The sequence below is a fragment of the Tamandua tetradactyla genome, chromosome 3 (assembly GCF_023851605.1).
Source record: "Tamandua tetradactyla isolate mTamTet1 chromosome 3, mTamTet1.pri, whole genome shotgun sequence".
Lineage (NCBI taxonomy): Eukaryota > Metazoa > Chordata > Mammalia > Pilosa > Myrmecophagidae > Tamandua > Tamandua tetradactyla.
In genome coordinates this window covers 110,138,989-110,166,513 of record NC_135329.1, presented here as the reverse complement: position 1 = coordinate 110,166,513, position 27,525 = coordinate 110,138,989, and the positions used below count along the sequence as shown (strand labels likewise).

Below are 27,525 nucleotides of genomic sequence, written 5' to 3'. Positions count from 1 at the left end.
CCATCTAAGGGTGACAGTATAGTTAGGATGAGCCAAGTACATTAGTAATTAAGTCACATATAATTTCATATCCAAAAAAGATTTAAAATGGCACATACATTGGTACTGGGAGTAAGCAGAGGGAAATGGACAAGCATTTGGAAGAAAGGAAACTAAAAGGTTAACAAGAAATTGATACAGTCTATCAGTTAGTTTCAAGCAAATGAGAAGAATATAGTAAAGGCATTGAGCCAGGACAAAGGTAAAAATATCAAGTTGGAATAAGAAGAACAGAACAATGACTATAAAAAGTAGATTTTAAAACAAAATTCATCTAAAGGAACCATGGGAACTTAGTGAGTTACTGTGGATATTCTTGGAAAATGCGAGTTTGCTTTCAGCAGTGGTACATAAATTAATCGTTAGTTTGTTTGGGTTTATGAATTATAGTATCTAGTAGCAGTAAGTGCTTATTACGTTTTTAAGTGGCTAGTTGAAGCTGCAAATCTTCTAAGGTATAAGTAGATTTTATTCTGCCTAATAACACCAATACCAGCTGCTGAATATTATGAATAAAATATTACTTACTTGTTTTTAGTCTAAACTCCTGATCTCTGTGTTACAATTACCTAAGCTTTATTCTTGGGCATGAAACTGCTACATTTCACAACCAAGTTTCTGTCATAACCTTTCTTTTGTGATGATAATAGGATAAAAATCACAACAGTTTGAAATGTTATGAAAACAAATAAACAAAAATACCTTATACCAAGATGTTCTTCCTGTATAATGCAAGATACTTGAAACTAAAAATACTCATGGAAGCTCAAACACACTGTGTATTATTTACTGGAAATTAATGGATGTAATTAATTGGATTATCTCCTTTACGATAAACCAATGAGAAGGTTTTTAGATGAAAGCTTTCTCATCACAGTGGCATCTTTGGGTTCGGTTCTTCTTTCATCTTGTTGGTTCGTATAGCGTCCTCCTAGGGCACCTTTCATGCTGCTGAGGGAAGCTTTCCCTGTGCACATGTCCCTGGATTATCTTATAAGGCAGTGATTCAAATGTGTATCCACCACAGACTTCCCGATAGAACACAGAAGGTGATGAAGGGAAATGCCGATGGAAAGGCTCAGGGAGTTGAAAAGAGCTCTCTTTCCATGATTTTTCCTCCAGGTACTTCTCTATTTTAATAGTCAGTGCAACATGGGACTCAAATGCCTTGATGTACACATATGCACACATCAATAAAAACCACCTTTTGTTTTCTAATCTAAGTAAAGTAAAACATATTTTAAAATAATTAATGCCATTGAAAACTCAATATGTATGGAGAGAAATTTTGATAGACTCTGGTGAGAGGCTACTGTGGCACCATGTATAATTACTTGAAGTATCATTAGACTCGTATTGTTGGATTTTAATAGTATATAGTGTACTAACTTCTAATTCCACAAGGATAGAGGATCTATTTTCAGAGTGGAAGTGGTTGTCACATGGATTTCATTTTGTTTTGTTGTTTTTTTTCTCTTTGGGAAGAAAAGAAAAACTCTCAGTCCTCATAAATCTTTTATTTACTGCTCCTTTACAGTGCTTCCTTTCATAACTGAGAGCTTTAGGCATCCAGCTGTCTGGGGCTGGGGGGGAGGATATGAGGAGTTGTTTATGAAGCTGCCCATTCTCTATTCCCCTTCTGCTTGTGTGAGAGTATGAGTAAATAGATTTGGGGTAAGTACATGTTCTCCTTCTTTCCCTGACGAGATGAGAACAAATTGCTCCCCATGGGAAGACCATAACTTCCTTGGGCCAGGTAGATGGGAGAGCTAAGTAGCTCTGTGGCTGCCTGAAAGAGAGGAAACTGATGTTTGTTTTTTCCCCAAGTTCATAGCAAAACTGTGAATGTTCCACAAACAAGCTAAAGAAAAAGGATAAGCATGCTTGAAGAACAAATCATTACATCTTCTGGGTTTGAATACCCTTCAAGCCCATGCAGTAAATTATTGGTTTGAAAGTAAAGGAGAAGAGACATATGATTGCAACTTTAATGTGTGTTCTTTTCCCTCGTCAGCTTCCCTTTGGCTGGGTAAGGGGACTTGGAAGAGAAAATTGACTTAGCTTATTCATAGAACAGACAAAAAACATGTGAAGAACCACAGGAGACTAATCAATTTTAGATCTTTCCTATCTCATTAAATATTTTAAATGGCATGGAGGAAAAACAATTAGAAGGAAGAGGTAAACTAAAAAAGTAAAGAATGATTTCACTGTCTCTTTGCTACTGCTTCTGGTCCACAATCCCTGACAGATCTTCTTCCTTTGTAGTATAGTACCTCATCGTTATTCCCCGTGTGCTTATGTTATGTGTTCACTCACATTTTTGTAGGTTTACTTTTCCTTTGGGACTATCTGGAGGGAGAAATCTGAAGTTTCTCACTTGGTTTATCTTTATTCAGACTACACTCTCTTTTTGGTTTGTCAGGACGGTTAGCCTGAGGAAAAAGTGTCAGAAAACTCTCATATTCACTTGACAAATTAGAGACTCCAGCATCTTTGTCACTCAAAAATCACCCAGAGGGTGAAACAAATTCAGTAGTTGGTTGACCAAATGAAGTGAGAGAGGAATAGAATTGAGAGAACACAGGGGAAGAGGTGTTGGCAAAAGAGACATTTGCTTACTTATGTAAGGCGTTTCCTCTCTTTCCATGAATTCCTCCAGTTGTAGGTCTCTCCTTCCTTGCCCACAGATGTTGGAGATAGCAGCCCCCACAACTACCTGGTCCCTGATGCTTACAAAATTCTGCCACCACTTAGTATGTTCAAATCCATTGCTACTTATCACTCCATCCAGACTCTATCCCAAGTCATGGAATCTGTGAAGAAAGGGCTAGGTTTAAAAAAGAAAATCTATTCCTATTTGCACATGTCACACATTCTAATTGGCCAGGCTGGGCCTCCTCATCCCAGTTCATGAGCCTTACTGTTGACTGGGAAAATGGGAGAAAATAAATACATCCTTCAAATTCAGTACCCTCTACTCAGCTCTCCTGACTCCCTACCTAATCCCTTTTCCCATGCCTTTCTTTCCAACATCACCTCATAAGCACTTTTCTCAATTTCAAAGTTTACATTTCTTTTTGTCTAGTCGGTTTCTCCTTTTACTTTTCTCTTTTTCCTTCTTCCCAGAATTCCACCCCAGTCTGTGTTCTCTTCACCTCACATTTCCACACTTTTCAAAATTCAACTCCTGCTTCTCTCTCAGAGCCCACAGCACTATTTTTCAACCCTGTTTCTGTGAAATCTCTAAATCTCATGTCTTCTTAACTCTCTGAAATGCTACCCCCAGGTTAATGGTATCAAAATTTACCTCTACAACCTCTCAGCCACTAATGCCCAATAGGATGTACTTACTCCCAAGTACACAGAGAAGTACACGCTTATCTGTGAAGTTAGAGAGAGATGGGCATGAAGTGATGGATTACAAATGTTTCCATTGAGATCCGCCCAGCGTTTTAAGCTCTAAATTCAAGTGTACTATAAAATAGAACTTCAGTGGCATTATGAGATATATTTTTGTAGGCATGCCTAGGAATTCTCCGCTATCTAAAATGTTATTTAACAGATAAATTCATCCTGTGTTGTACATAAAAAAATTCTAAGAAATTTCTTATATTAAGAGTCTTTTGATAAGAGGATGTTATAAAAACAAAATGTAAAAGATTGTCTTGATTATCTTATGTGGAATATATATATTCCATTAACTGTTTCCACTGAAAAAACTGAATATGAAATGAAATTAGAGGTGTATAGAATAGATTTTGTTTCTTTTAGAATAAAAGAAAAAAGATCTTATTTTCCTGCTTTGGAACAATGAACTTTACTCTACCCATAATAACATGTTAAGATGTTATTTTTAATGCAGAAAACAATGAAGCAATTATACTTGTAAATTGTAAATAAAACATTTATTCTAATCATCATTTAAATACAAATAAAGACGCAATTTTGAGATACAATTAAATATAATAGAAGCAGTACATTATGAAATACAATGACATACAAACCCCTGACTAAAATTGTCATATTTTAAGATATCACTTTAACCATGCACAATTGATATAATTTCTATTTATAATTAAATAGGCTCTTTAAAACATCAACACTACTGAAAGTGGAATAATCAAAGAGTCCTTCATTTTGTACATTAACATAATCAACCTGTGGAAATTTGAATTTGGTATAAAAATATCACCTATGTTGATCTAATGCACATAGTACACTATGCACCTGTTTGCAACATATTGCTGGAAGGCATTATATAGTAATGAATGTGTGAGCAACCCAGGAAGGAATATATGATTAAGAATAAGCTATTCTGTACAAAGTGTATATAATGACAGTAGCATATTGAAGCAGATTTTCATCTAAGTATAGCATGAAGTTAGAAAGCCAAATTTTCATAACAATAGAAACAATGTTAGTGATATGGCTGTGGAAAGGAGCATGACAGGCAGAGATGGTTTTCTAGCAGTACTCAGTTCTTTCCCCTTTGAATATTAAAGAAAATGCTCAGTGGTTACATCTGTCTGTGTGTCTATCTATCTATCCATCCATCCATCTTTGCAATAGCAGGGGATGTTCCATTTTTTTTAGCAACCAGATCAGGATTTCTCAGTAGGCATTCAACCAGGAATTTGCTTGTGGTCATATCTTTGTACCTTTTCAGTTGAAAGGAGAGAGAATGCTCAGCAGCCTTCAATTTATTTTAGTGTTGGCTTAGTGCTGGAATGGTATTATGGTGGTGAACAAGGCATAGTACCCGCTTTCATGGAGCTTGCAATCTAATGGCGGAGCATATACATAAACATGCAATTGCAATGCACTATGATAAGTACCATGGCAGAGAGAGAAATCATATGTCAAGGGGAGACATGTAAGAGGCTGCTAAGCCAAGCTTGGGAGTAGGGGCCAAGGGTCAGTTTGGGACTTCCTAGAGTTAAAAAAGCAAGACTAAACAGAGTAACATAACTAAATTAATATACCCCAAATGTAAAAGCAAGCAGTCATTTTCTGTCTCATCTGTTCATTTAATTATTTACCTGATTTTCTAGTTTCAACCTGTGCTACTGTTGAGTTCCGCTGTGCAGATGGGACTTGCATTCCAAGATCAGCACGATGCAACCAGAACATAGATTGTGCAGATGCCTCAGATGAAAAGAACTGCAGTAAGATATTCCGCCACCATTTGTTTGGTCATGACTGGGAACCTTTGGCATTGTATTGAACCCTATCCAGCTTTTCACTGAACCTTGCCCAGAAATGATTTAAAACTGACCCCTGTTGTGTAGGATAATAGCACATTTATTTCTTCAAATGAAGTCAACTCTTTTGGTATCTATGACCTACATAGAAGGCTCATAATCTTTGCAAATGAGGTGATTTTCATTTTTCTGATCATCTCCTTCTAGATAATACAGACTGCACACATTTCTATAAACTTGGAGTGAAAACCACAGGGTTCATAAAATGTAATTCTACTTCACTGTGTATTCTGCCAACCTGGATATGTGATGGGTCTAATGACTGTGGAGACTATTCAGATGAATTAAAGTGCCCAGGTAACTCTAGAAAGAGAAACAGTTCTTGCCTTGAAGAGTGACAGTCATGTACAACTAATTAATTTTTATTCTTGACATTCAATGATTAATGTTAAAATTTAGATAATCTAGGAAACTTAAAGGTAAATTGTCCTGTTTTAGGCATGCCACTTAATCTTATTTAAAGATTGATGAAATGCTACTCAAGAAATCTGTCCTATATTTAGATGTTTCCTTTTTCCATGTTCAATTCCTCATTATTTTTAAACTAGTGATTAAATCTTTAAAATGTGTAATCTAGAAGACTTCAACAGAAGTACTACATACCTGTAAATAACTATCCATAGACTAAAACGGAGACTTTGTTTCTTACCACAGGCTTTGATTGATGCTATTGCGTAAAGCTTGTGTTTTCATGTTATACCATTTAATGTAGTTATGGAATGTTTTGGTAGTTTGGGTAGTAATTATTATTATTATTGGAGCAAAGTCAGAAAGGTATATTTATAATAATCTATTAACCGTTCTCATCCACATAAGCTCAGATAAGTGTTGTCTGTGTTCTTAGGAGAATACTTTCCATGAGAAGATCATGACACTGTTATGTTTAAGTATTTGAGGAAATTGAAATAAAAAATAATAATAATTTAGGAAAGAAATCTGTTAAATAAATATAACTATTAGTATAGCTTTAAGTTAGATATGCCATATAAGCAATTATTAAATTGGGTTGTATACTGCTATTTCCCTCTCCCCATCCCATTGCTACATTCACTTTTTTCATGTTCGGTTGACATGCAAAAAAAATTTGAAATATTTTAAGCAATTATATTCGTGGCCATTCTGTGTACCACCTTACTCACGCAGACACACACACACACTCACACACACACATGTAAAACCTTCTATTGAAGAACTGAGGTTCTTAATTTTTTCTTATTATGAATATGGACTTTAGGCTATTTTCAACCAAAATATGATTCTTTGGCCTTAGGACTATCAAATTTATAGTTACCTTAGCTATTTAATTTTTTTTTAAACAAAACTCCACACAGTTTGTATTTAACCAGTATATCAGTTAGTGTCCTCTTTCGGTTCCAGGATACAATCCAGGTTGCAACATTGCATTTGGTTTTCATATCTCTCTGATCTCCTCTGATCTCTGGCAGTTTCTCAATCTGTCCTTGTATTCATGACCTTGACATTCTCAGTTATTTATTTATTTTATGAAGTTTGCTTATTACTTATCTCTAACAATTTTAGGAATATTATTTTGATTTATCTACCTAAATTGCAGAAGTCTATTAATTTAAATTATTGAAGTTGACATTACATTCTGTATTTTATCACAGTTCAAAGCAAACACAAATGTGAAGAAAATTATTTTGGTTGTCCTAGCGGAAGATGCATTTTGAACACCTGGATCTGTGATGGCCAGAAAGATTGTGAGGATGGACTTGATGAAGTTCACTGTGGTGAGGCGTTATATCTTGCTTTAGTCTTGTAAACCATATTATTTATATGCTGATGTTCTCTTACAGAGGGATTTTAAACAAAATATCATTAACTGACTTTAACATCATTTTTCATCTTTATCAAATAATAAAGGTGATAAAAATTAAAATAGCACAGAAGATCTTAGAGTGAAGAGCAGCAGCCCCAGCACTCTGTTAAGCCTTTTCTGTTTTTGTTACTTGAGTGGTTACCTCCATTGATCTAAATGCTGTACTTACACCTTCATTTCCTGATTTCTTAACTTTAAGTGACACCTATTGCATTTGCATTTTGTTATGAAAATATAGATTTGACTCAAATGCCTCATTATCTTCCCCTTCTCTGTTATTGTCAGATATAATAATTATTCTAGAACTTTTTATTACTTGCATGCATAGTATTAAATAAAATACTTAAACTTCCATTTCTTCAAACTCTTGCCTCTCAAGCCCTATCTCCTAATTTCTATGCGCACATTTAATTTCTCATTACCAAGGTAAGAAAGCATTTTATTATTTATTTTCTAAAATTTATGGATTCTTTACTTCCAGGCCAAAAAATCTTCCTATAGGAAAATAAAACATCTATTCACTATTTTCTTCTAACACAAATAATATACACTATGGTGAGTAGACAGGATAGAAAAAAGATTAAAAATGGATCTTCTGTGAAATGTCAAACTCCCCTAAAAGTAAATGTCATCATGAAATGTAAAGGTGCATTTTGTTTGATTAAGATGCTGTATATCTTTACATTAGAGTCAGATTCTGAGCAAGACCAGCAAAAAACTTTTAAAATAGTTTATATGGATTCGTAATTTCTGGATTTCTGAATAGGAAGATATCATGTAATGTTATAATCCTCAATTTAATTTTTTTCCAGTCTTCAATTTTTCTAAATTCTCTTCTTCACAAGTCATCTAGTTGCACATTTTAAATAGAGATTCAAAGTTTTTACATAGTTTATGAATCAAAACCAAAACTAATTATAGTAGTTTATATGTTGATCGCTTCCATTTAATTTAGGAAGATTTTATTTTGTGGATATTTCTTAATGATAAATATACTTGGTAGAAGGGAAAATGGGGTGGAGAAGAGCAACAGCGAAGTTAACACTGAAAATCAATGTAGTATACTATTATAGATGGCTAATTTAGAAATAAATTACCATAGCAATGAATTTGGATGCTATTAGTCAGGTATAACAAACTCAATTATTTCCAAAGGAGAGGCACAAAAACATCATGTTAAGTAAGTATAGGTGATAAACTACTTGTTTGGTTATCAAGCTAAAACCTCCTTAATCAACTTTAAAATCTTTAAAATCACTTTGACTAAACGTAAAACAGCCAATCAATACTTCCCTCAGCAAACTTATTTGCCTCAATCTACTGTATTGTGGTAATGCCTCAGTTCTGTCCTGAGACAGTCTGTACTGATTGTTTTTTTTTTTTTTTTTGCACCTGAAACAAGCATTCTTGTTTTGTTTTTTAGATTCTTCTTGCTCTTGGAACCAGTTTGCTTGTTCTGCACAAAAATGTATTTCTAAGCACTGGATTTGTGATGGTGAGGATGACTGTGGAAATGGATTAGATGAAAGTGATACCATTTGTGGTGAGTTGTGTTTCTTTTGCATTCTCATGCAGTCTTTATTCTTATAAAACAAATACTCTATCATTTTAAAGCATGCATAAAACTTTGTTCTCTACTTTTTAAAATGTAACATTACATTTAGAAACATATTTCTATGTAGTGGCTTTTTATTTTCATGGTGACCTATTATTCTGATACTTTGATATATACAATTATTATTCTGTATTTATGATGTTTCCTGAATATTGCAGCAATGAATGTATTTGTATATTTTATTTCTAGTTTTCAATGATTTCCTTGGAATAAATTGCAATGCTTTGAATTACTGGTTAAATGGTTGAACGGTTTTTCATGGCTCTTGATGCTTACTGCCCAGTTGCCTTCCAAAAGTATGATACTAATTTATACTTCGCCACATGCTCTGTGTGTGTGGTTTTACAATGGTCACTATTATTGTATTGCTTTAAATGGGAAGTAAAGAAATTAGGCTGCTATATATGATTTTTAAATGTACTTTAAAACTCAGCTTTGTAGTAATAGCAGTAATAGTGTCAAAGTTCTACATTTACCTAAGATATTTCAACCACAAAGCCAGTATAATTGCTCTTTAATCATCACAGACATTTTACATTTGGTCTAAATGGAATTTCTTAATGAATTTCCTAAGGAGTAAAAGAAGAAAGCATCTGAATCTCTCAATTAAATGATTACAATGGGCCAAACACTCTACCAAAGTTTCTCTATCGATCTACCTCTTTATCTATCTATCTCTCTCTATTTCTCTATATAGTCTGTCTCTATATATGGGCCTGTACCTGTAGCTATACATTCTTCACTCAATACATCATCCCTGTTTGTTAACTGCTGGTATCCTCATTTAAGAGATTAAAAGACCTGAGTCATAAAGTAAGGCACACATACAGGATTAAGTATAGTTAATCCCTCTTTTAAATTTCAGGGGTTGTGGCCAGCTATTTGGATCACTATCACAGACAGGGGGTGTATTTTGTAAGCTGCCAGAATGCAATGTACCAGAAATTGAATGACTTTTAAAAAGGGAATTTAATCAGTTACAACTTCACAGTTCTAAGGAGGTGAAAGTGTCCAAATGAAGGCACCGACAAGAGGTTACCTTCACTCAACAAAGACCGATGGATCTGGACCACCTCTGTCCCCTGGGAAGGCATGTGGCTGGCATCTGCTGGTCTCTTTCTCCTGGACACCATTGCTTTCAGCCTCTGTTCCTGTGGGGGTTCCTCACTTTGCTTCTCCGGGGCTGGCTTTCATCTCTTGGCTTCCCTTGGCTCTGTCCAGGCTCTGGCTTGCTTAACATCTCATGGCAATGTATGTGGGGTTCCAAATGTAAATGTCTCTTTTCTCTGAAGCAATTGTTCTCCAAGATTCTACATCTCCTCTGTCAGCTGTGAGGTTTCTGGTGCTTCTTGCTCTCTCCAAAATATTTCCTCTATAAAGGATTCCAGTAAACTAATCAAGACATACCCGAAATGGGTGGAATTACATCTCTATCTAATCAAAAGGTCACACTCACAATGGGGTGTGTCATACCTATGTGGAGATAGTCTAATCAAAAGTTTCTAACCTACAGAGTGAATCAGGATTATAAGAAATGGGTGCCCCCACAAGATTGGATCAGGGCTAAAACGTGGCTTTTCTTAATAATACATAATACTTTCAAACCGGCACAGAGGGTTATCATTTTATAGTGCTCAACCTAAACCTAAGTTCTCTGTAAATTAATGTAATATTGGAGATAGCCTCTGAAAACAGTTTATTTTCTTGTTTTTAAGCCATTTGAAATTTAATTTTTATTTAGATAAATAATTTAGAGGCAACAACAGATAAAAAATATAGAAAGAATAAACAATCAGTAATCAATGAGGTAACTCATCAGTCTCTAATCACTTTGCTCCTCTTGCTATTATAACTTTCTTTAATTTCGCAGAAGGATTTTATAAAAATGAACATATGTTTAATCTTTAAAACCATTTTTCTTCCCCTTTTTGGTTAGCCCTGCACCAAACAGCACTATTCATACCTCTGAGCTTTCTTAGCAGCCCCACTAAAAAGGGGCAGAAGCTCTACATTTGCAGAGTTGAATTCTCTCACCTCTGCATTTTCCAGCTGTGTCACCATGGGCAAGTTTCTGTTACTCATTATTCCTCAGATTTTCTACCATAAAAGAGGTACAATCAGGTTTACCTTCTGTAACTATTTGTGATCATGTAACATGAACAAGCTGTAGTATATTAATGAAGTGAGTCGCACCCCCTTTTGTTCTATTTCTCCTGCACCCCTGTTCTCAAGGTGTTATTGGTTTATATCTATCAATGTCCTGATAAATGCTCTTTAAAAAAAGGATTAGAATGCAATAAATATGTTTATCAGCTGTCAAAACACACAGTCTATTTAACTTATTTACAGGCTCTATTTTATGTATTAGCTACCAAGCTGCTGACACACATACACACACACACACACATATACTATTTTAGACCAAATGTTAGTCAATAAACTGAACCTAATACTTTAGAATTACAAAAGAACCCTATAAATAACTTACACACACACATACTACTTTAGACCAAATATTAGTCGATAAATTGAACCTAATAAATTAGAATTGGGAAAGAACCTTATAGAGAACTTATCTCAACAGTTCTCAACCCTTAGTCTATAAAACATCCTTCTCAGAGGCTTGTTTAAAATGTAGAATCAAATCCTACCTCCAAATATTCTGATGTGGGGTGTAAACAGAATTTCTGCATAAGACTTGGGTGATTCTTGGGTGTGTGAGGATCCCACCTTGACAACCTCATTCTAGTCCAAGAATAGAGAGAGCAACAGAGGTTCATATATTAGTCTGATGTCTCACAGCTAATTAGTGATGATAGAGCTAGGAACAGAAGTCAAGTTTTCTAAATTCTAAATAGGATCTTGACATCAATCATATTTTATATCTGAGTAGATGCACTTGATTCTAGGGGGATTCTTTACACCCAACTTCTTTCTCCCTCGAGATTATTTTCCTCTAGGAGGGTGATGTATCTCCAAATGAGAGTAGTAACTATGAAATGAAATCTTGAGTCATTTTCTTTGGCCCATTTTCTGTAATGTTTTGGCATGCTCCTAATACAGAATGTGTTGAACATTATCAAGGGAACCAGAAAATTACCTGCTCAGAACCTGATGCCATTTTATAGCTGGGAGATATCTTAACAATTATCTAGTCATACCCCCTCATTTTACAAATAGGAAAACTCAGAAATTTAGGGCCTTTTCCAAAGTCAAATAGAATTAGATTACTAAGTGCCAAATCGGTGTGATTTGCATTATGCATACCTTGAGACTTATCAAAGTGATAATAAGAAAGTAGACAAAGATTTTCATATTTCTGGAAAACTCCTTGTTTGAAAGAATGCAATTGTTTAAAAAATCTTAGGCTAAATAATAAAAATATAATATAAATTAAAGCATTGACTTGAGAGTATAATAATGAAAGTTAACACTTTACACTCTAATGACAAACTTGAAAGGATGGATAAGAAGGAATTATGTAAAGCTAATTCCTGTAAGAAGAGAGTTCTATTATAAAAGATACTAAAGACATAGCATGTAGCACGTAAATTCATTTTTAAATGAAAGCAACATTTATTTAATAGATTTTTCTTCTGAGTTCTTTCAATAATAGATACATGTTATACCCCATTTCTTTTAAAGCACTGGTCCTCAAACAAATGGGGACTTTTTCAGCATTCACTTGCCATTCTCTCCTCTAGACTAAGGTATATGTCAGGGACAAGCATGCATGCGTGTTGGAAAAGATCTATGGGCGATTCTACTCTGGCATTCCACTGTCACTCACATTGAAAACACTGCATTTTTCATTCATGACAATTGTATGGATGAAAAGGAGAAGATGATAATCTAATTAGAGCATGTTGACCACTGCTGTAAATGTTTGGAGACAAGAATTTTCCACCAAATTAATCAATAACATTTACGTTCTGGAGATATTAGAATAATTTTGAATATTTATAAAATACGCTTTTTATTATACATTCAGGTCATCTTTTGGGAATAAGAAAGTGAAATTTCAAATAAAACATATTAGATATGGGAGTCATGTTACTGATTCATTAAACATTTTTTTATATAAACAAAGAAACCATTCAGTATATTTAATGGTAGAAGGGGCCAGGGAAACATCATGAAAGAGGATCATTTTCTAATTTAATGTGACTACCCTATACTCAATAAATAGAGCACCTATGATCTTTTGAATTTAATCCAAGTCCCTAAGCACTTTTTTGCTGTATATATTTGAAAAATAGCAACACGTAACTAAAGGAACATTAATGTGATCAGGCAGAAAAACGGTAGACCCTGCTGATTGCGTGTGTAAAAGCAGAGGGACAATGGATACAATTACTCTTTTCAGCAACACAGGGTGGACAGCGATAATAATAGCTTAGAGGCTGAGAGATGGTGCCTGGAATTAGAAAGATTTTGCCCATCTCAGAAAATTGCCACCCTGGGCAAGTTGTGACAAGGTGTAAGCTTTTCAACTTCTCTATTTCCTTCTCTGTGAAATGAGACTAATAGTTCTACCAGATTGTGAGGATTAAATAAGTTAATATGTTAAGGGCTTAGCATATATTAAACAATTAAATTGCTATTATGATAGCGGTGATGATTATCCTCATTCAGTTCTTTGGAAATATTATCGAATTTCAAGACAATTCTATGCTTTCGTACATTTTACAAGGAGAAAAGACATTCTTTTCTATTGTATAGCTCTAGTAGCTCTAGTATGGAAATATAACCCCAGCATTTAGGAAGAAATCTATTCTTAGAGGAACATGCATGATGATCCATATAGGAAAGACAACGTTTGGTGGTCCCAAATAACGTCAATTATTTTCTGTGTAAACAAGTCTTCTGCTTCTGCTCCCTCCTTTCCAAAGAAGATGTAAATGATTAATCATTCCTGTCAGAAAGACAGTGATCTCATGGCATTTCTTCTTTGGGTTTCAGGTGCCATAACCTGTGCCACCGACATGTTCAGCTGCCAGGGCTCCCATGCCTGTGTGCCCCGACACTGGCTTTGTGATGGGGAAAGGGACTGTCCAAATGGAAGCGATGAGCTGTCCACAGCAGGCTGCGGTAGGAACCCTTGCTGGGGCTCTCTGTCAAGGAGACAGTAGCATCCTCAGATGTTTTGTTTTCGTAGTATTTTACCATCCCACATTTTCCTTTATTTTCTTCATCTCTGGACCCATAGGTAGTGTCAGACTTAATCAGGTGGATTTTTGTTATCGTGGTGGTTCAGCAACCCCTCTAGCCATGGCTCAGGGATTCAGATATGCACAATGGGATGACTCATTTTAAAACCATTTTGATAAACACAGATTTCTCATTTCACTTCTAAGATAGTATCGCTACAGTATGTGTGTGCAGTAAGTTTGTTATTTTCTGTTTGGTGTCTTTTTCCCCTCATGAAGGCTTTTAGATTGCCTATTACAGATGCTCTGTAAATGGCTGCTCTGATCCTAAATAACTACTGATCAGAAGGTCAGTAAACACCTATTAGTCCCACGGATAGAGTATTAACCTTTAGGTCAGGCAAAAATAGTATGGATATAGCTGAATGAAACGGGGGGATCAGAGCAACACCTTTGGAGGTCAGACAATTTACCAAGTTTCTGACTCTAAGTCACCTCAGGAAAATATCAGGAAATTACTCAATAGTAAAAATTTGCATGAATTCCTTGCATGATCCAGGAAAATGAAGGGACTGTTTGCAGATCCCGGGGTCCCATAGAAGATCTTTTGGAACTGAGCAGTTTATCAGAAACAGTGCTGTGAACTCTGCTAGCGAAAATGAATTCTCCCAATCATCTCTTCGGTGGCTTGTCTTTATGTCTCTAGAGCATTATATTTGAAGCTGGAATGTGAGTCTGTGTGTATGTGTCTGTGTTTATAAGGGGGTAGCTAAAACAGAGGAGAAATATCATTTTGAGACTGGCATATTAGCACAGAACTCATGCTATTGTTGTAGAATAATTCACGTTGATCTTGAAACTGATCTGTGTGTGTGTGGAGGTCAGTGGGGCCACTGAGGGCTACGTAATAGAGGATTATGCTATCAATTCAGGGATCCAGATGGTCCGCTATCCTGTTGCTATTGTAGCAAGTTAGCATTCTGCGAGGCATATTAACACGTTTGGGCCACATGGGTACAATTAAGTGAATTATGCTAAAATACAACAAATTGTACTCAGGTGACTTAAAACTGTTAATGCCAAATAAGTCACTGTTGCTCAGTGTTTTAAAGAATAATCTAAGCATCAAATTCACTCGAGTTGTTCAAGCTGTCACACAGTTCAAAGTTGTAGGGGCTCTTAATAATTCTGGGTTTTACATCGATTTTAATGGACATAAAAACAAAGACAAACGAAAGCACTCCTCTTTTGAGAATTCCGTTTAATTTTTGAAAATAAATGTGCTGAAAATAAATTGTACTTGATTAAATACATTCAGAGAGTCCTTTCTGTCTCTGTGTCAATTGCTTCTGAGTTGAAGGCAGAAACTCCTGCCATGGGGGATTTGGGGACAATCTGGGGGCAAGGGGCTGATTGACATGTAAAAGAATAATTATAATGTGATGCTTTAAGTGCTAGGATGATGTATTTAAAAGAGACGAGGTCTTCACAGAGACATTTTATATAATGATGCCTAAAGCTCTCATAGAAGGATTTCAAGAAAAAGTGATAACATTACCTAAGTCTTTAAGGATAAAAAGAAAAAAGAGAGAGGGGTATTCCAGGTAGGGGAATGTGTGACCCACATAGAGCATATATAAATTTTCTCACATGCCTGTAATATGTAATTTAATGTGATGGGTGCTTTTAGTTACATTATTGAATTCTCATAGAATCTCAGTCAAGTGTTTCAAGGGATCTTCCCCAAATAATTATTGTATAAACAGGAATTTAAATAGCACCTAGGGTTGATTTATTTAGCCCCTAAAATGAGCCCATTCTCTTCACATATCTTGTCTAGTCCTTGCAAGAAATCTTTTAGCAGTATATTATTATCCCCATTAAAAAGAGAAAGAAACGGATGGCCCAAGAAGGTAAATAACTTCCACAAGGATTCAGGTTTAAAATGCAGAATCACTTTCTAGTGGGTCCTTTCTCTTCCCAGTGTAATATATTTTTGTCATTTGTCATCTCCCAAATATTGAGTCCTACCGTGGTATTTACCCTTTAAGTGTAAGGAAGGATAATTGAAAAAATTGAAATGACCCCATAGCCTCTGATTCTGTGACTCTACCACTAAAGTTTATTTCCTCTGCAGAAGTTACCTTTGAACACTCAGTGAAATTTTATTGTACGTTTCGATCAACCATTTTTTCCCCACTGCTGCTGGAGTGCTGGAGTGCCTAGTTTCATGAATTGTTATTCCTAATTTTGTGTTCCACTTATGGTGGTGCTGATCACACCCCAGATCTTATGTTTACAAATTCAACACCCCATTGTTAAGTAACCCGAAAGTTGTATTTTCTTTTTAAGAACATTAACTTTCTCAGCCCTCTTGATTTTTTTTTTTCATTTCCACCATAAACATTAGCACTTGATTTGGTTGACTTTTCAGAGCCATTCGCCACAAAGAGGCACGGATTTGATCATTTTTCTAGTATTACTACAGGCATGAGTAGAGGGAAAAGGACAGCCACATTATTATAGCTAAGAGATTTTTTTTCTCACACGTGAAACTGAATTCATCCAACTGCAAAGTTATAAATTGCTAAATGGCCTGAAATTTTAAAGTGTCTCTGGGAGAGTTAACTCGATCAATATTAAAACTTTGAAATAAAATGTCATATGTACATGCAATGGAATATTATTCAGCCATAAAAGGAATAAAAATCTTGATACATGCAGCAACATGGATGAACATTGACGATGTCATGTCGAGTGTAGTAAGCCAGACACAAAAGAAGAAATACTGTATGACATCACTGATTTGAATTAATTCAGATAAGCAAACTCATAGAATCAGAATCTAGAATGTGGGTTACCAGGAGACAGGGTGAGGGTAGGGAATTGGGTGTTAAGATTTAAAGTGTACAGGTTCCTATTTGGAATGATGGCAGCACGATGTTGTGAATGTAATTGACAGCACTGAAATATATGTATGAGTGTGTGTTTGTGTGTGTGTGTGTATTTTAATGTGATTTAAAGGAGAGATATTAGATATTAGATATAGTAACAGCTACATTTTTTTAAGAGATAAGATCAAATTATACTACACAAACAATTATCCTAGTTATCGTTCCAGCATAATTATAAAAATGTTCTGTCGTCAATTATAACAAATGTTCTGCACCAATGCAAGGTGTCAATAGCAGGGCGATACATGGAAAGCCTGCATTTTATGCATGATTGTTCTGTAAACCAACAGCTTCTCTAATATGACAAAAACAAGCAAAAAAACATTCAAATATCATATTATATTTATGTCTATGTATTTCTGTTTCCATTTCTAGTTTTGCATTAGATTATTTGCTTATCTGATATATTGAATATTGAGCAGTTTCTTTTTGTTGAATAGCGATGAATTATAGGGTATAATGTCATACATACCCCGCCCTCCTAATATGAGGGAAAATAGAATATGTGCTCATTTAACTTTATTTTTCGTGTTATCTTTCCTAGCTCCCAATAACACATGTGATGAGAATTCTTTCGTGTGCCGTAATACAGTATGCATTCCCAAGCAGTTTGTTTGTGACCATGATGATGATTGTGGGGATGGTTCTGATGAGTCCCTGCAATGTGGTGAGTAGATTTAAACTTGTCTTTGAGGGGACCCTCCCAGCAAGTACGTAAACAGTCATTTCAAGTGAGTTAGGCGGTGTTTAAATTCATCTTAAAAATAAGCAAACTATTTGTTAATGTCACTAAGGACTAATAAATTAAGCAATCCGCAAATAGATCACATAAACCCTCTTTAAGCTCTAGTATAATTACACATTTATTTGGAAATCATGCTTACCTGCTGTAGCATATTCTTATCAGTAACATATTGGAAAACTATTTATAAAAATGTCTTTGGTTTTCAGTACATTGAGGTATTTTGTGCTTCAAAGGCAATATATGGCTGACTTATTCAATCTATAGTCAAATCAAATATTTAAGTGAGAAGGAAGAATATAATTTGACTTCAGAATTAAAATAAAAACTATAGAGTTAACATTTTCCTTCACTATGTCTTTTTATACATATGCTGATTTGTTAAATGTAGTATTATTATCATGACATTTATCTTACCATTTACATAAATTTTTACCTTGCTGTTGCATAAAATATATTATACTATATATATATATATATTATTTTTATTATTTATATACAGTAGAGTTACAACATGGAATTATAACATATAAAATTAAAACATAACTTTTGTGATAAAATCGATATATTTAAAATGTCCATTTGCAGTTGAAATCCAAGTGAACATAGTATTTTTGTAAAATATTTAAATACATACATACATAAATATAAATTTAAAAGCCTAGTGAAGGCAGTAGAATTAGTGCCCTCTTTTTTCCTCCCTGTATATTGTCTATAGGTTTGGTTTGATATGAATCTCTTTGAAATTAGTATATATTAGTTTGTAATGATCATTTCTCCATTAAATCATACATTCAATGAGATATTTTAAAACCGTATCTTAAATCAAGGTGTAAATCTGAAATAGAGTTATGGCAATTGAATATCTCCCTGACACTAAACACTGTATTTCAGCGATGCAGACATGAATGAGACAGAGGTCCCACTTGAAGAAATCACAGATAAACTAGAAAATCAGAAGTACAATATAATGCGGGAATAAGGCTTACATACATGGGACCAGAGTAGAGAAAATATTTTTGAAGAAAGCACAGATTAATTGAAGCAGGGAGCATCAGTCAGAGCACACAGTATTTAGATGCTAGAGAGCATGACCTGGTGGCGAAGAGTCTGCAGGCAGACAGACTGCCCACCTCCTAATTCTGCCACTTACTAGATGTGCTGCCTTGGGAACGGGAGCTGAACCTCCATTTCCTTGTCTGTAAAGCATATATAATAACAGTGGCTTGTTCTTAAGGCTAAGAGGATGAAATGAGTTAATATTTGCAAAGCATTTAGAGCAGTTCCTAGCAATTAGTAAGTTCTGTATGTATTTTTAAAAAATCAATAAATAACAGGACAACATGTGCATTGACATGGTGGAGGAATAGCAATCAGCCCTTCATAAGGGAAACTGAAGTTAGCAAGTTAGGTTGTGGCCAAATTCTAAAAAGCCTGAAACACATTGTTAAAGAAGCTGAATTTTATTCTTTTGGCTCTCAGAGACCCACACACATTTTGAAAGAGGGGAATGGCATAGCCAAATTTATGTTTTAGAACTATCTTGATTAGCAGAGTTGAAGAAGTATTTGCATGGGGGAATAATGGCAGAAAAGGAAGACGAGCCAGTTAGGAGGTTATTGAGATAATCCTGATGATTAAGGCTGTGGTTCTAAACCATGGCAAGAATAGTGGAATGGATAATGGAGAATTGCAGAATGGGTCAGGATTCACTTACAGTTAGATTTAGAGGATAAAGGGGGAATTTCTAGCTTGATGACTTTGCTGGATGGCATCTCTATTAATAAGCTTTGAAATTCAGGAAAGCAAGAGCCAGTTTCACTGATGCAGAAGAGAGAGAGGTAATAAAGAATTTATTTTAGGCCTTTAAAATATGAAGTAGTCATCAGATCACATGAAGTTACATAATGAGTGTTGGAAATTTCGTTCTAGTGATTAGAGAAAGATCAGTTCAAGTAATATTAAATTGAAGGTCATCAGCATAAAAGTAATATTTAAGCTATGAGAAAGGATGAGAATATCCATGAGAAAAGAATGTAGAATGGAAAAGAGGGAAATAATAGAATAAGGATCAAAGTTAGGAATTCACCTGCAACCTTTTAAAGTGGGACAGGAGAGGACGTTGTACAGAAAGAGGGGGAAAGGAATGGCAAAATCAAAAAGAAGCAAGGAAGAAGGGACTATAATATTAACCCAGGAAACTATCTCTAAGAGATCATAGTGAACAGCATCAAATGGTGCAGAAAAGTGAAGTCAAAAGGGATCTTTAGTATTTGTTACCTCTAAGAAAGGAATTTTGGAAGATAGGTTTTGCATAAATGAGATGCTAATGAATCAACAATGAAGTGAATATATAAGTAAGAGAAGGCAAACTATATAAAGATCGGGTAGTATAGGGAAGATGAGAGAGAGAGAAAGAAGTGTGCTGTTAAGGGTAAGCAGACGGGTTTTAATGGCTGTGAGGTGGGGAGAGACTTGAACACGTTTATTGACTGAGGAGAAGGAGCTAGTGAAGAGGGAAAGGGAAGAAAGAAATGAGAGGGATACGGGATATTTGAGAGATCTATCTTGTTATGTCATTTCAATATAGGAAGCATTTCAATGAAATAATCATTATGGAATTATTTTTTCCATTTTAATTTTGATTAAAGAAAAAGCTGTGGAAATAGATAGTGGTGATGGTTGCAAAACATTGCGAATGTAATTTATGCCACTGAATCATACACTTATGAATGATTAAAATGGCGAATTTTGTGTTATCTATGGTTTACCACACTAAGAAAAAGCCATAAAAATCTAAACATGTCCTTCCAAAGGCAGAACATGTATCCATACATACCAGAAAGTTTCTAATAGAAATCACAGTTTTTATTATTGACAAATTTAGGAAAGAGTTCAATCTAAAACTTCATAATATTAAAAATCGATGAGTTTTACTTACAAAGGTGCATAGATATGTGCATTAACACGATATGAATTGACTCTGCAAATCGAATAAAGATTTTTAATGACACCTAAAATCAATATAAAGTTGATATACATAGTGTTTGTACTTATTGCTCCATAAGTTGAATTTTTAATATTCTCATTCGAACAGTTCTTTACATTTTGAATACTGCTTCCTACACATAAAAATGAAATTATAGCCTTTAAGAATTATCATTTTAACTCAGATAAAGCTCACCCATATGTTGTGGTAATATACCTAACCAAGCTTCATCTTGAAAAGAAAAATTCTGATAGCTTTCATTTTTTAGCTTTTCATTCCGAACAAAATCTCTAGGACATAGATAATGAATGAGAATGGAGATGCTATATTCATAGGTTTGTATTCTCATTTCCTAACCTTGAAACAATGATAAACTTTATTTTGTGGACCTTAGCCCTACTCCCAGGCTACACATATTTCTTGAAAGCACAACTACTGTCACATAAACGAGAAGCACATCCCATAGGGGGTACGGTTAAGCCATAGGGTTATTAGGTATGCTGTGCAATGGCTGGACAAAGTTTAATGAATATTTGTTACATGGATTAACCAGAATGTTTATTTATTTATCTGTAGGATACCGGCAGTGTAATGCAGAGGAGTTTAGTTGTGCGGATGGGCGATGCCTTTTAAATGCCCAGTGGCAGTGCGACGGAGACTTTGACTGTCCCGACCATTCTGATGAAGCACCTTTGAACCCAAAGTGCGGAAGTGCAGGTATAGAAAGTATGTAGTCATATAACTGCGTCAGTGTTTGCATTTGCATGGTAAATTCGTGACTGCGATTTTCAGTCTAGTATGGGATTCAATGAAAAGAACTGCAAAAAAAAATTATGTACTATTTCCAGTGATACCCAATGGAATCTTAGTAATCGACTGTAAGGACTGGTTTTAGAAATTTAAGTTTGTGCTAAACATATGAAGATCTGAGGCAATAATCCTGATGAGTCCCCATTCCCCAAAAATCATGTTGACACTGGTTTTCCTTAACATATTATTTTATGTGAAATTAACTCTCCTATAGGGGCCTATTTGAAAATTCAAACATAAAAGAAGTTGAGATGTACTTAGGTGAAATGAAATAAATGCATATCATTTGAACAGTAGATATAGGCAAAGCTATATACATATATGCATATCTTTCTGTCAAACTTTGTCTATCACTTTACTATTTCCAAAGGCTGATGCATGTTTTAGAATAAATCCAATAATTTTTTTCATGTAGTTTCTATGTTAATAGGTTTTCTTTTGGCGTATATGATAATGAGTAATGTTCAAGTTATGAGGTTAAATATGATAGAAGCAAACCCTGAACTCCTCTATTTGGAACTACTTTTCTTTATTCGGAACTCCTGTATTTGGGACAACTCCTACTCACCAGAAATGTCCTTTTTATGCCTTTTCTTAAAAATGACAATGTTATCTTTCCAGGAGGAAGAAGAAGACTTTAGGAATCTCTACCAATTTCAGGTTCTTGATTTTTAATGACATGCAATTTCTCAGAGACCCATGGCTTAAAGGAAATGTCAAACTATCATTACTATCTCAAACTTATTTTTTACAGTACAGATTAAAGCAATCATTCTGTTAATTTTACTATAGATGCTTACTTTGGGTGTTAACTTTCATAGTAAAGCTAGATTTTCAATAAGTGTTGGACACGAAAACAGAGTTTGTACTTGGTTTTTAATGTTCTATATATTAACTATTGACCTGAATATAAAGCATTTTATATGTAAACATATTTTCTGCCATTTTTTGATGGAAAGTAATCATATTTGTGAACATTTTCAATAATCATAGTATAAAACAATAGCATGCTCTTTATCTTCCATTTGTTTTATTTTCTTTTTCCAGAACAGTCATGCAACAGTTCATTTTTTATGTGCAAAAATGGCAGGTGCATTCCCAGTGGAAGTCTTTGTAACAATAAGGATGACTGCGGCGATGGCACAGATGAGAGAAACTGCCATATAAATGAATGTTTGAGTAAGAAAGTCAGTGGATGTTCTCAAGATTGTCAGGATCTTCCCATCAGTTACAAGGTAGGTTCTCATCAAAACCAGCCCGTTGCATGATACGTCAAAATCTAAGATAATGAAAACTCTTTAGCCTAGTGCAGTTGTGAAGCTTAAAGGGCATCATGATCTTGGAAGACTATTTAAACAGAGAGAGTCCATATAAGGAACACCATAATAGTGTGGTGCCAACATTGTGAGTGTATAGTCAGGAAGACAAAAAAAAATTCAAAGTGGCTCTTTCAGTTTACTCAGAGCATAAAGACAATAAAGGAACAAGGGATGACCAATGTTTATATATAGCCTAATAAATATGTATGCAGTTCTGAAGTTTCCATTCTTTCCTCATTGTCCTTCCCATATATCTTTGAAGCATTTCAAAGATCATTTATTTACAACACTGGAGAAACAATATTTTTCATATAAACAGCACAGAAAAAACAGAACACATGAATTATTAGGACTAAGTGCAGGTACAAGGAAAGTAAATCATGCCTAACATACTATTTCCTTTCTGTTAGTGCCATTGGCCTGAAGAAGCTGATTCACTGACAAAATTGATTAACGGAAATAGCTTTGAAGACAACGTTTCAGAACGTTGGGATCATGGACACACACTAACAAAATATTAAAATGTATAGTAGTGCATTAGGTTTAAAATCAATTGTGTAAGTGCTGGAAAATCTCAATAAGAGCAATTCATTTGGAAATTGGCCTTTTTAACTAAGCAATAGTTCTGTATGAATCAGCAATAGTGATTCCTCCATAAAACATGCAGGCAATGCAATGCCAGTTAGGAGCATTACAGTGTTTTGATTTTGTTCTAGTGGGTTCTGTGTTAATCAGAACTCACCTGGGTACTGTGCATGTTTGTGGACATGGTACGTTAAAAGGAATCTTATCCTACTGAAGAGTATCCATATTTGTATATCCAGAAGCATAAAGGGCCTGGAATATATATCTTCTAAAGAGGTTTTACCTAGAGCAAAGGTGCTTTGTTAGATGTATTCAAATATGTGAAGAAGTAGATAAGGGAACATGCCTTGCGGGTGCTTTTGCAAAGGTTAGGATTAGATGTTGAGGGCAGATTCTGTTCAGTCTAAGGGAAAAGGTCTCTAACATTAGAACGCTTGGCATCAGAATGAGCTGCCTTGTTCTCACTACTAGCAGTGTTTGAGCAATGGCTGAATGGCCTTCTTTAAAAGATGTTAGAGAGGCTGGTGTGGTGGTGGCTCAGTGGCAGAATTCTCTCCTACTATGCTGGAGACCTGGGTTTGACTCCCGTGAGCCTGCCCATGCAAAACAAACAAACAAAAACACATTTAAAAGATGTTAGGGAAATAACTTGCATCACAAGGATGCTGGACCACTTTCCCTGCCAGTCTTAACATTCTATGACAAGCAAGTTGTGTCTAATGGTAAATTTAGCCAAACAATTTGCCATTTTTAATCTTGAATTTCTGGTATTATGATTAATTTAATAACATTTTCCAGGATTTTACTATTTATAGATGTCGTCTAAGAACTACAATACTATTTTCTTCTGCAGAATGGAGTTAGAAAAATGAAATACCAAGAAAACAATCTTTCTAAAATAGTTCTTGACTCAATATTGTATTGTCTAGAAAAGTTGGTTAAACTTACAGATTAAACACACATTCATTCACGAATGCTGTATTTTAGGTCAAAGGAAGCAAGGCAAATGAGCCAGGGCATATCTTAATGAAATGAATATGCATCAAATAATTAATTTTGCCTGTAAATAATTTGAAAGTCAATAAAGCATAAAAAATATTATTGGTGGCTTATGTGCAATTAATAAATAACTATTTATTCCTGAATTAATTAGGGTATGTGTCCTAGAATTATTACAGGAAGCTAGGTAAATATTTAAGTCATAAACAATTCTGTAGTTTTAGCACATAGAAATTACGTGTGACTATATTTATACTTTCAAAGTAGATCATAGATATCTGTGTTTATCCTATGTGTACTCAAAATATATTATAATCAGGGAAGTCAAAACTAAAATGGCCAACTTGTGATATAATATCAAAAATGAGATTTAGCATTATTTAAAATGTCTGCATATAATAAGTACTTAGTGCATATGCAATAGCATATTAGGTAAACTTATTTTGGTAGAATAATAATACATCGGCCATTCAGAAAATACTGTTTAAATTACTTTGTAAGATTTCTCACACAGAGATCATTGTTTATTGATACTTTTAAAATACCAATATTTTCACTTTTATTTCCCAGAAGAGGTCATAAAATCAAGTGAAAATAGTAGTTAAAATAGACAAAACATTTAATCATTCTAAAATCTGTGTACATGATACTTGATAGAAATGCCGCGGACACTACCGCTAAATATGCACACACGTCAAAACGAACGAACAGAATAAAACATCTATTGAGGGACATGAGAACAGGAAAAAAATGCATTGAGCTGGGATTGGAATCATTACTACGAAATCTAGGCACAGGTTCAAAGGAAATATTTTACATTGTGTTACCACGTGTGTGTTTATTTGTATATATGTATCACAATTTTATTGATAGGGAATTGAGTGAAAACAATACGATGCTTATACTGTTTGGCGAAAAATTGCCAGCTGACAGGTTTCTCTTTTCCAGGAAACGGGGGAAACTACCCAATAACCTGTTTCTCACTGCAATATCAGTAGAATATGAGAAGAAATCCTCCTTCAAATTCTGCAATAAAATGAAAATAGCTTACAAAAGCAAAACTTAGACCTTATGGACTGTGAACAATTTGCACGTTTGCTGTAAAACAAATACAATGTATCTAACTATTCAAGAGGGAGTGATAACACTTAACTAAAACAAGAATCTTATTTTGATGGGAAGGATAATTTACCATGTAAAAATAAATGTACTTCTGGTAAGGAAATATGTTGTAATGTACACATTAGAAATAAAATCATCATTTTTTTTTCAAATATCACTTAAAATAGTATGGTGATATTTTCCTAAATTTCTTTAGGAGAAGTTTTGGTGGCTCTATATTTTTCTGGTTGCTATATGTTTCTATGAGAAATGAATATAAATCAGGAAAGTTTGAAATAATTCTGATTGATGAAAAAATTAAGATGATACCAAATATATAAATCTTCATAAAATTGTTTCTTTTAAAAATGAAAACATTTTAAACTTATTTTCATTAATATAGACAAACCTCATCTTTTATTGTTGAAAATGTAAATGATTATTTTTTCTTTCATTCGATTTCAGAAAGTTAGTCTAGTAGAATTTCTTGCGGATGCTTTTTGATTAATTGTCAATAAAAAACATTTTAGTTAAAACAAGATTTGGGAGGAAAATCGAGTTTAAAAATCATGTGTTTCAATATATCAAATTTTTAAGCTTACTTCAAACATTCCCTACCCTAATTTCACTTTTTTTTAGAATCATATATTACATTCTGTAAACTTTTAGCAATTTCACTTTCAAAAAATTAATTTTCCATAATTGCATATTTATCCAAGCCATCTGTTGAAAAGTGTAGTTCTATGAACTTGATGCTAAGTATTCAAAGTGATTTTCAGAAATGTGATTAAAATTTGGACACTTTATTTCTTTCAGTGATACTATTTGAAAGGGATTCAATACCTTCAGTAAAATTTCCTTCCTCTTTTTCTTAAGTGCCCCTTGAATACGAACGGCTCACTGCTTGCCTATAAGCCTTCTGGCTTCCAGAGCACACAATCAAGTAACCTAATTTCTTATCCTTTTCAGTGATATCTTCTTGCATCAAATCCCATTTTGCATTTTCTTTAGCCATAGCATAAGCACCATTTCTCCCTAACTTATTAAAACAGGTAGCAGGATGGGTCTTTTCAAGGAAAGTAAAATGTCACAGGCTTAGATCTGATGTGGAGAGTTGGGAAATCAAGCTGGTGCTTTGCATTGATTTGCTGACTTGCTAGTGGGTTCTGGAGATTTGTTTTTTTAAAGATTATATTTGGGGAGCATTATTAGATAAATGTTAACATAAATTTTGAAAGGTGGCAATGCCAAGTGCTTACAGGGATTCATTCCTTGCCAATGGAAAGGCATTTATTTATTTTTTGAAAGCTTTCAAGTGAAGTCGATGTTGCTTTCCCTCCACATAATGAAAACATTTTTTTTGTGGGGAGGGAACTGAAAGAGCTACCCCTCAATTAATTGTTCACTGATGATTTAATAATACGGTTATATCCCACTGGAATTTTTTTCCAACTGAGACAAAACTCTGCTATCATTTTGACCATCAAATTGTGAAATAAATGATCCAGATTAGATTTAACATGGGCAGCTCTTGATTACTAATTTCTAACAATTTAGAATTCTTCCTTAATCCACTACCCACTTAATACTCACAAATTAACTTTCTCAAAGACCACATAATGGACTTGGTCAAGGTTAGTGTAATCATGATCATCTGGCCAAGTACAGTCTCCTTTTCTGTAATTACAATTCACATACTGCTTCGCAAGGGCAGGAAATAAAACTGAGAGACAATGACTACTCATGGTATGACATCATCTTCAGAAATGCAAAGACATATGGCATAACACTTGTACTCATCTCAGTTAGTAAACATCACATACTGTTATCAGAGAGCCATATGGGACATCAACGTGATGGTGAAGAAAGGATTGATGACACAAATTTATGTAAATATGAGGGAAAAGCACTTATTTCTTTAGACAACACCCAAATACCTGGGTATGAAATTAGACCCAGTTGATAAATAGGCTTAGCCTTTGTTAAAATATTTCAAAGAGTCACAATTCTCCTACCTGCTGTGTTATCCTGGGCAATTTCACCTGGTTAGCCTCCAGGTTTCTTATCAATAAATGGAGTAAAATAACACCTCTTTCAAGATTTTTCTTTAAGGAAATA

At 34.4% G+C, this 27,525-nt stretch overlaps 1 protein-coding gene across 1 annotated transcript in view; it reads left to right on the top strand.

Annotated features, from left to right (window-relative positions):
- The window catches only part of LRP1B (LDL receptor related protein 1B), a 1,945,542-nt gene that overhangs the window by 1,680,079 nt on the left and 237,938 nt on the right, over positions 1–27,525 (top strand). The window contains exons 48-55 of the mRNA XM_077153691.1: positions 5,094–5,207; positions 5,451–5,600; positions 6,932–7,054; positions 8,567–8,686; positions 13,721–13,849; positions 17,407–17,529; positions 21,170–21,310; positions 22,451–22,638. Of these exons, the coding sequence (XP_077009806.1) occupies positions 5,094–5,207; positions 5,451–5,600; positions 6,932–7,054; positions 8,567–8,686; positions 13,721–13,849; positions 17,407–17,529; positions 21,170–21,310; positions 22,451–22,638 (1,088 nt within the window). The remainder of the gene's footprint in view (positions 1–5,093; positions 5,208–5,450; positions 5,601–6,931; positions 7,055–8,566; positions 8,687–13,720; positions 13,850–17,406; positions 17,530–21,169; positions 21,311–22,450; positions 22,639–27,525) is intronic.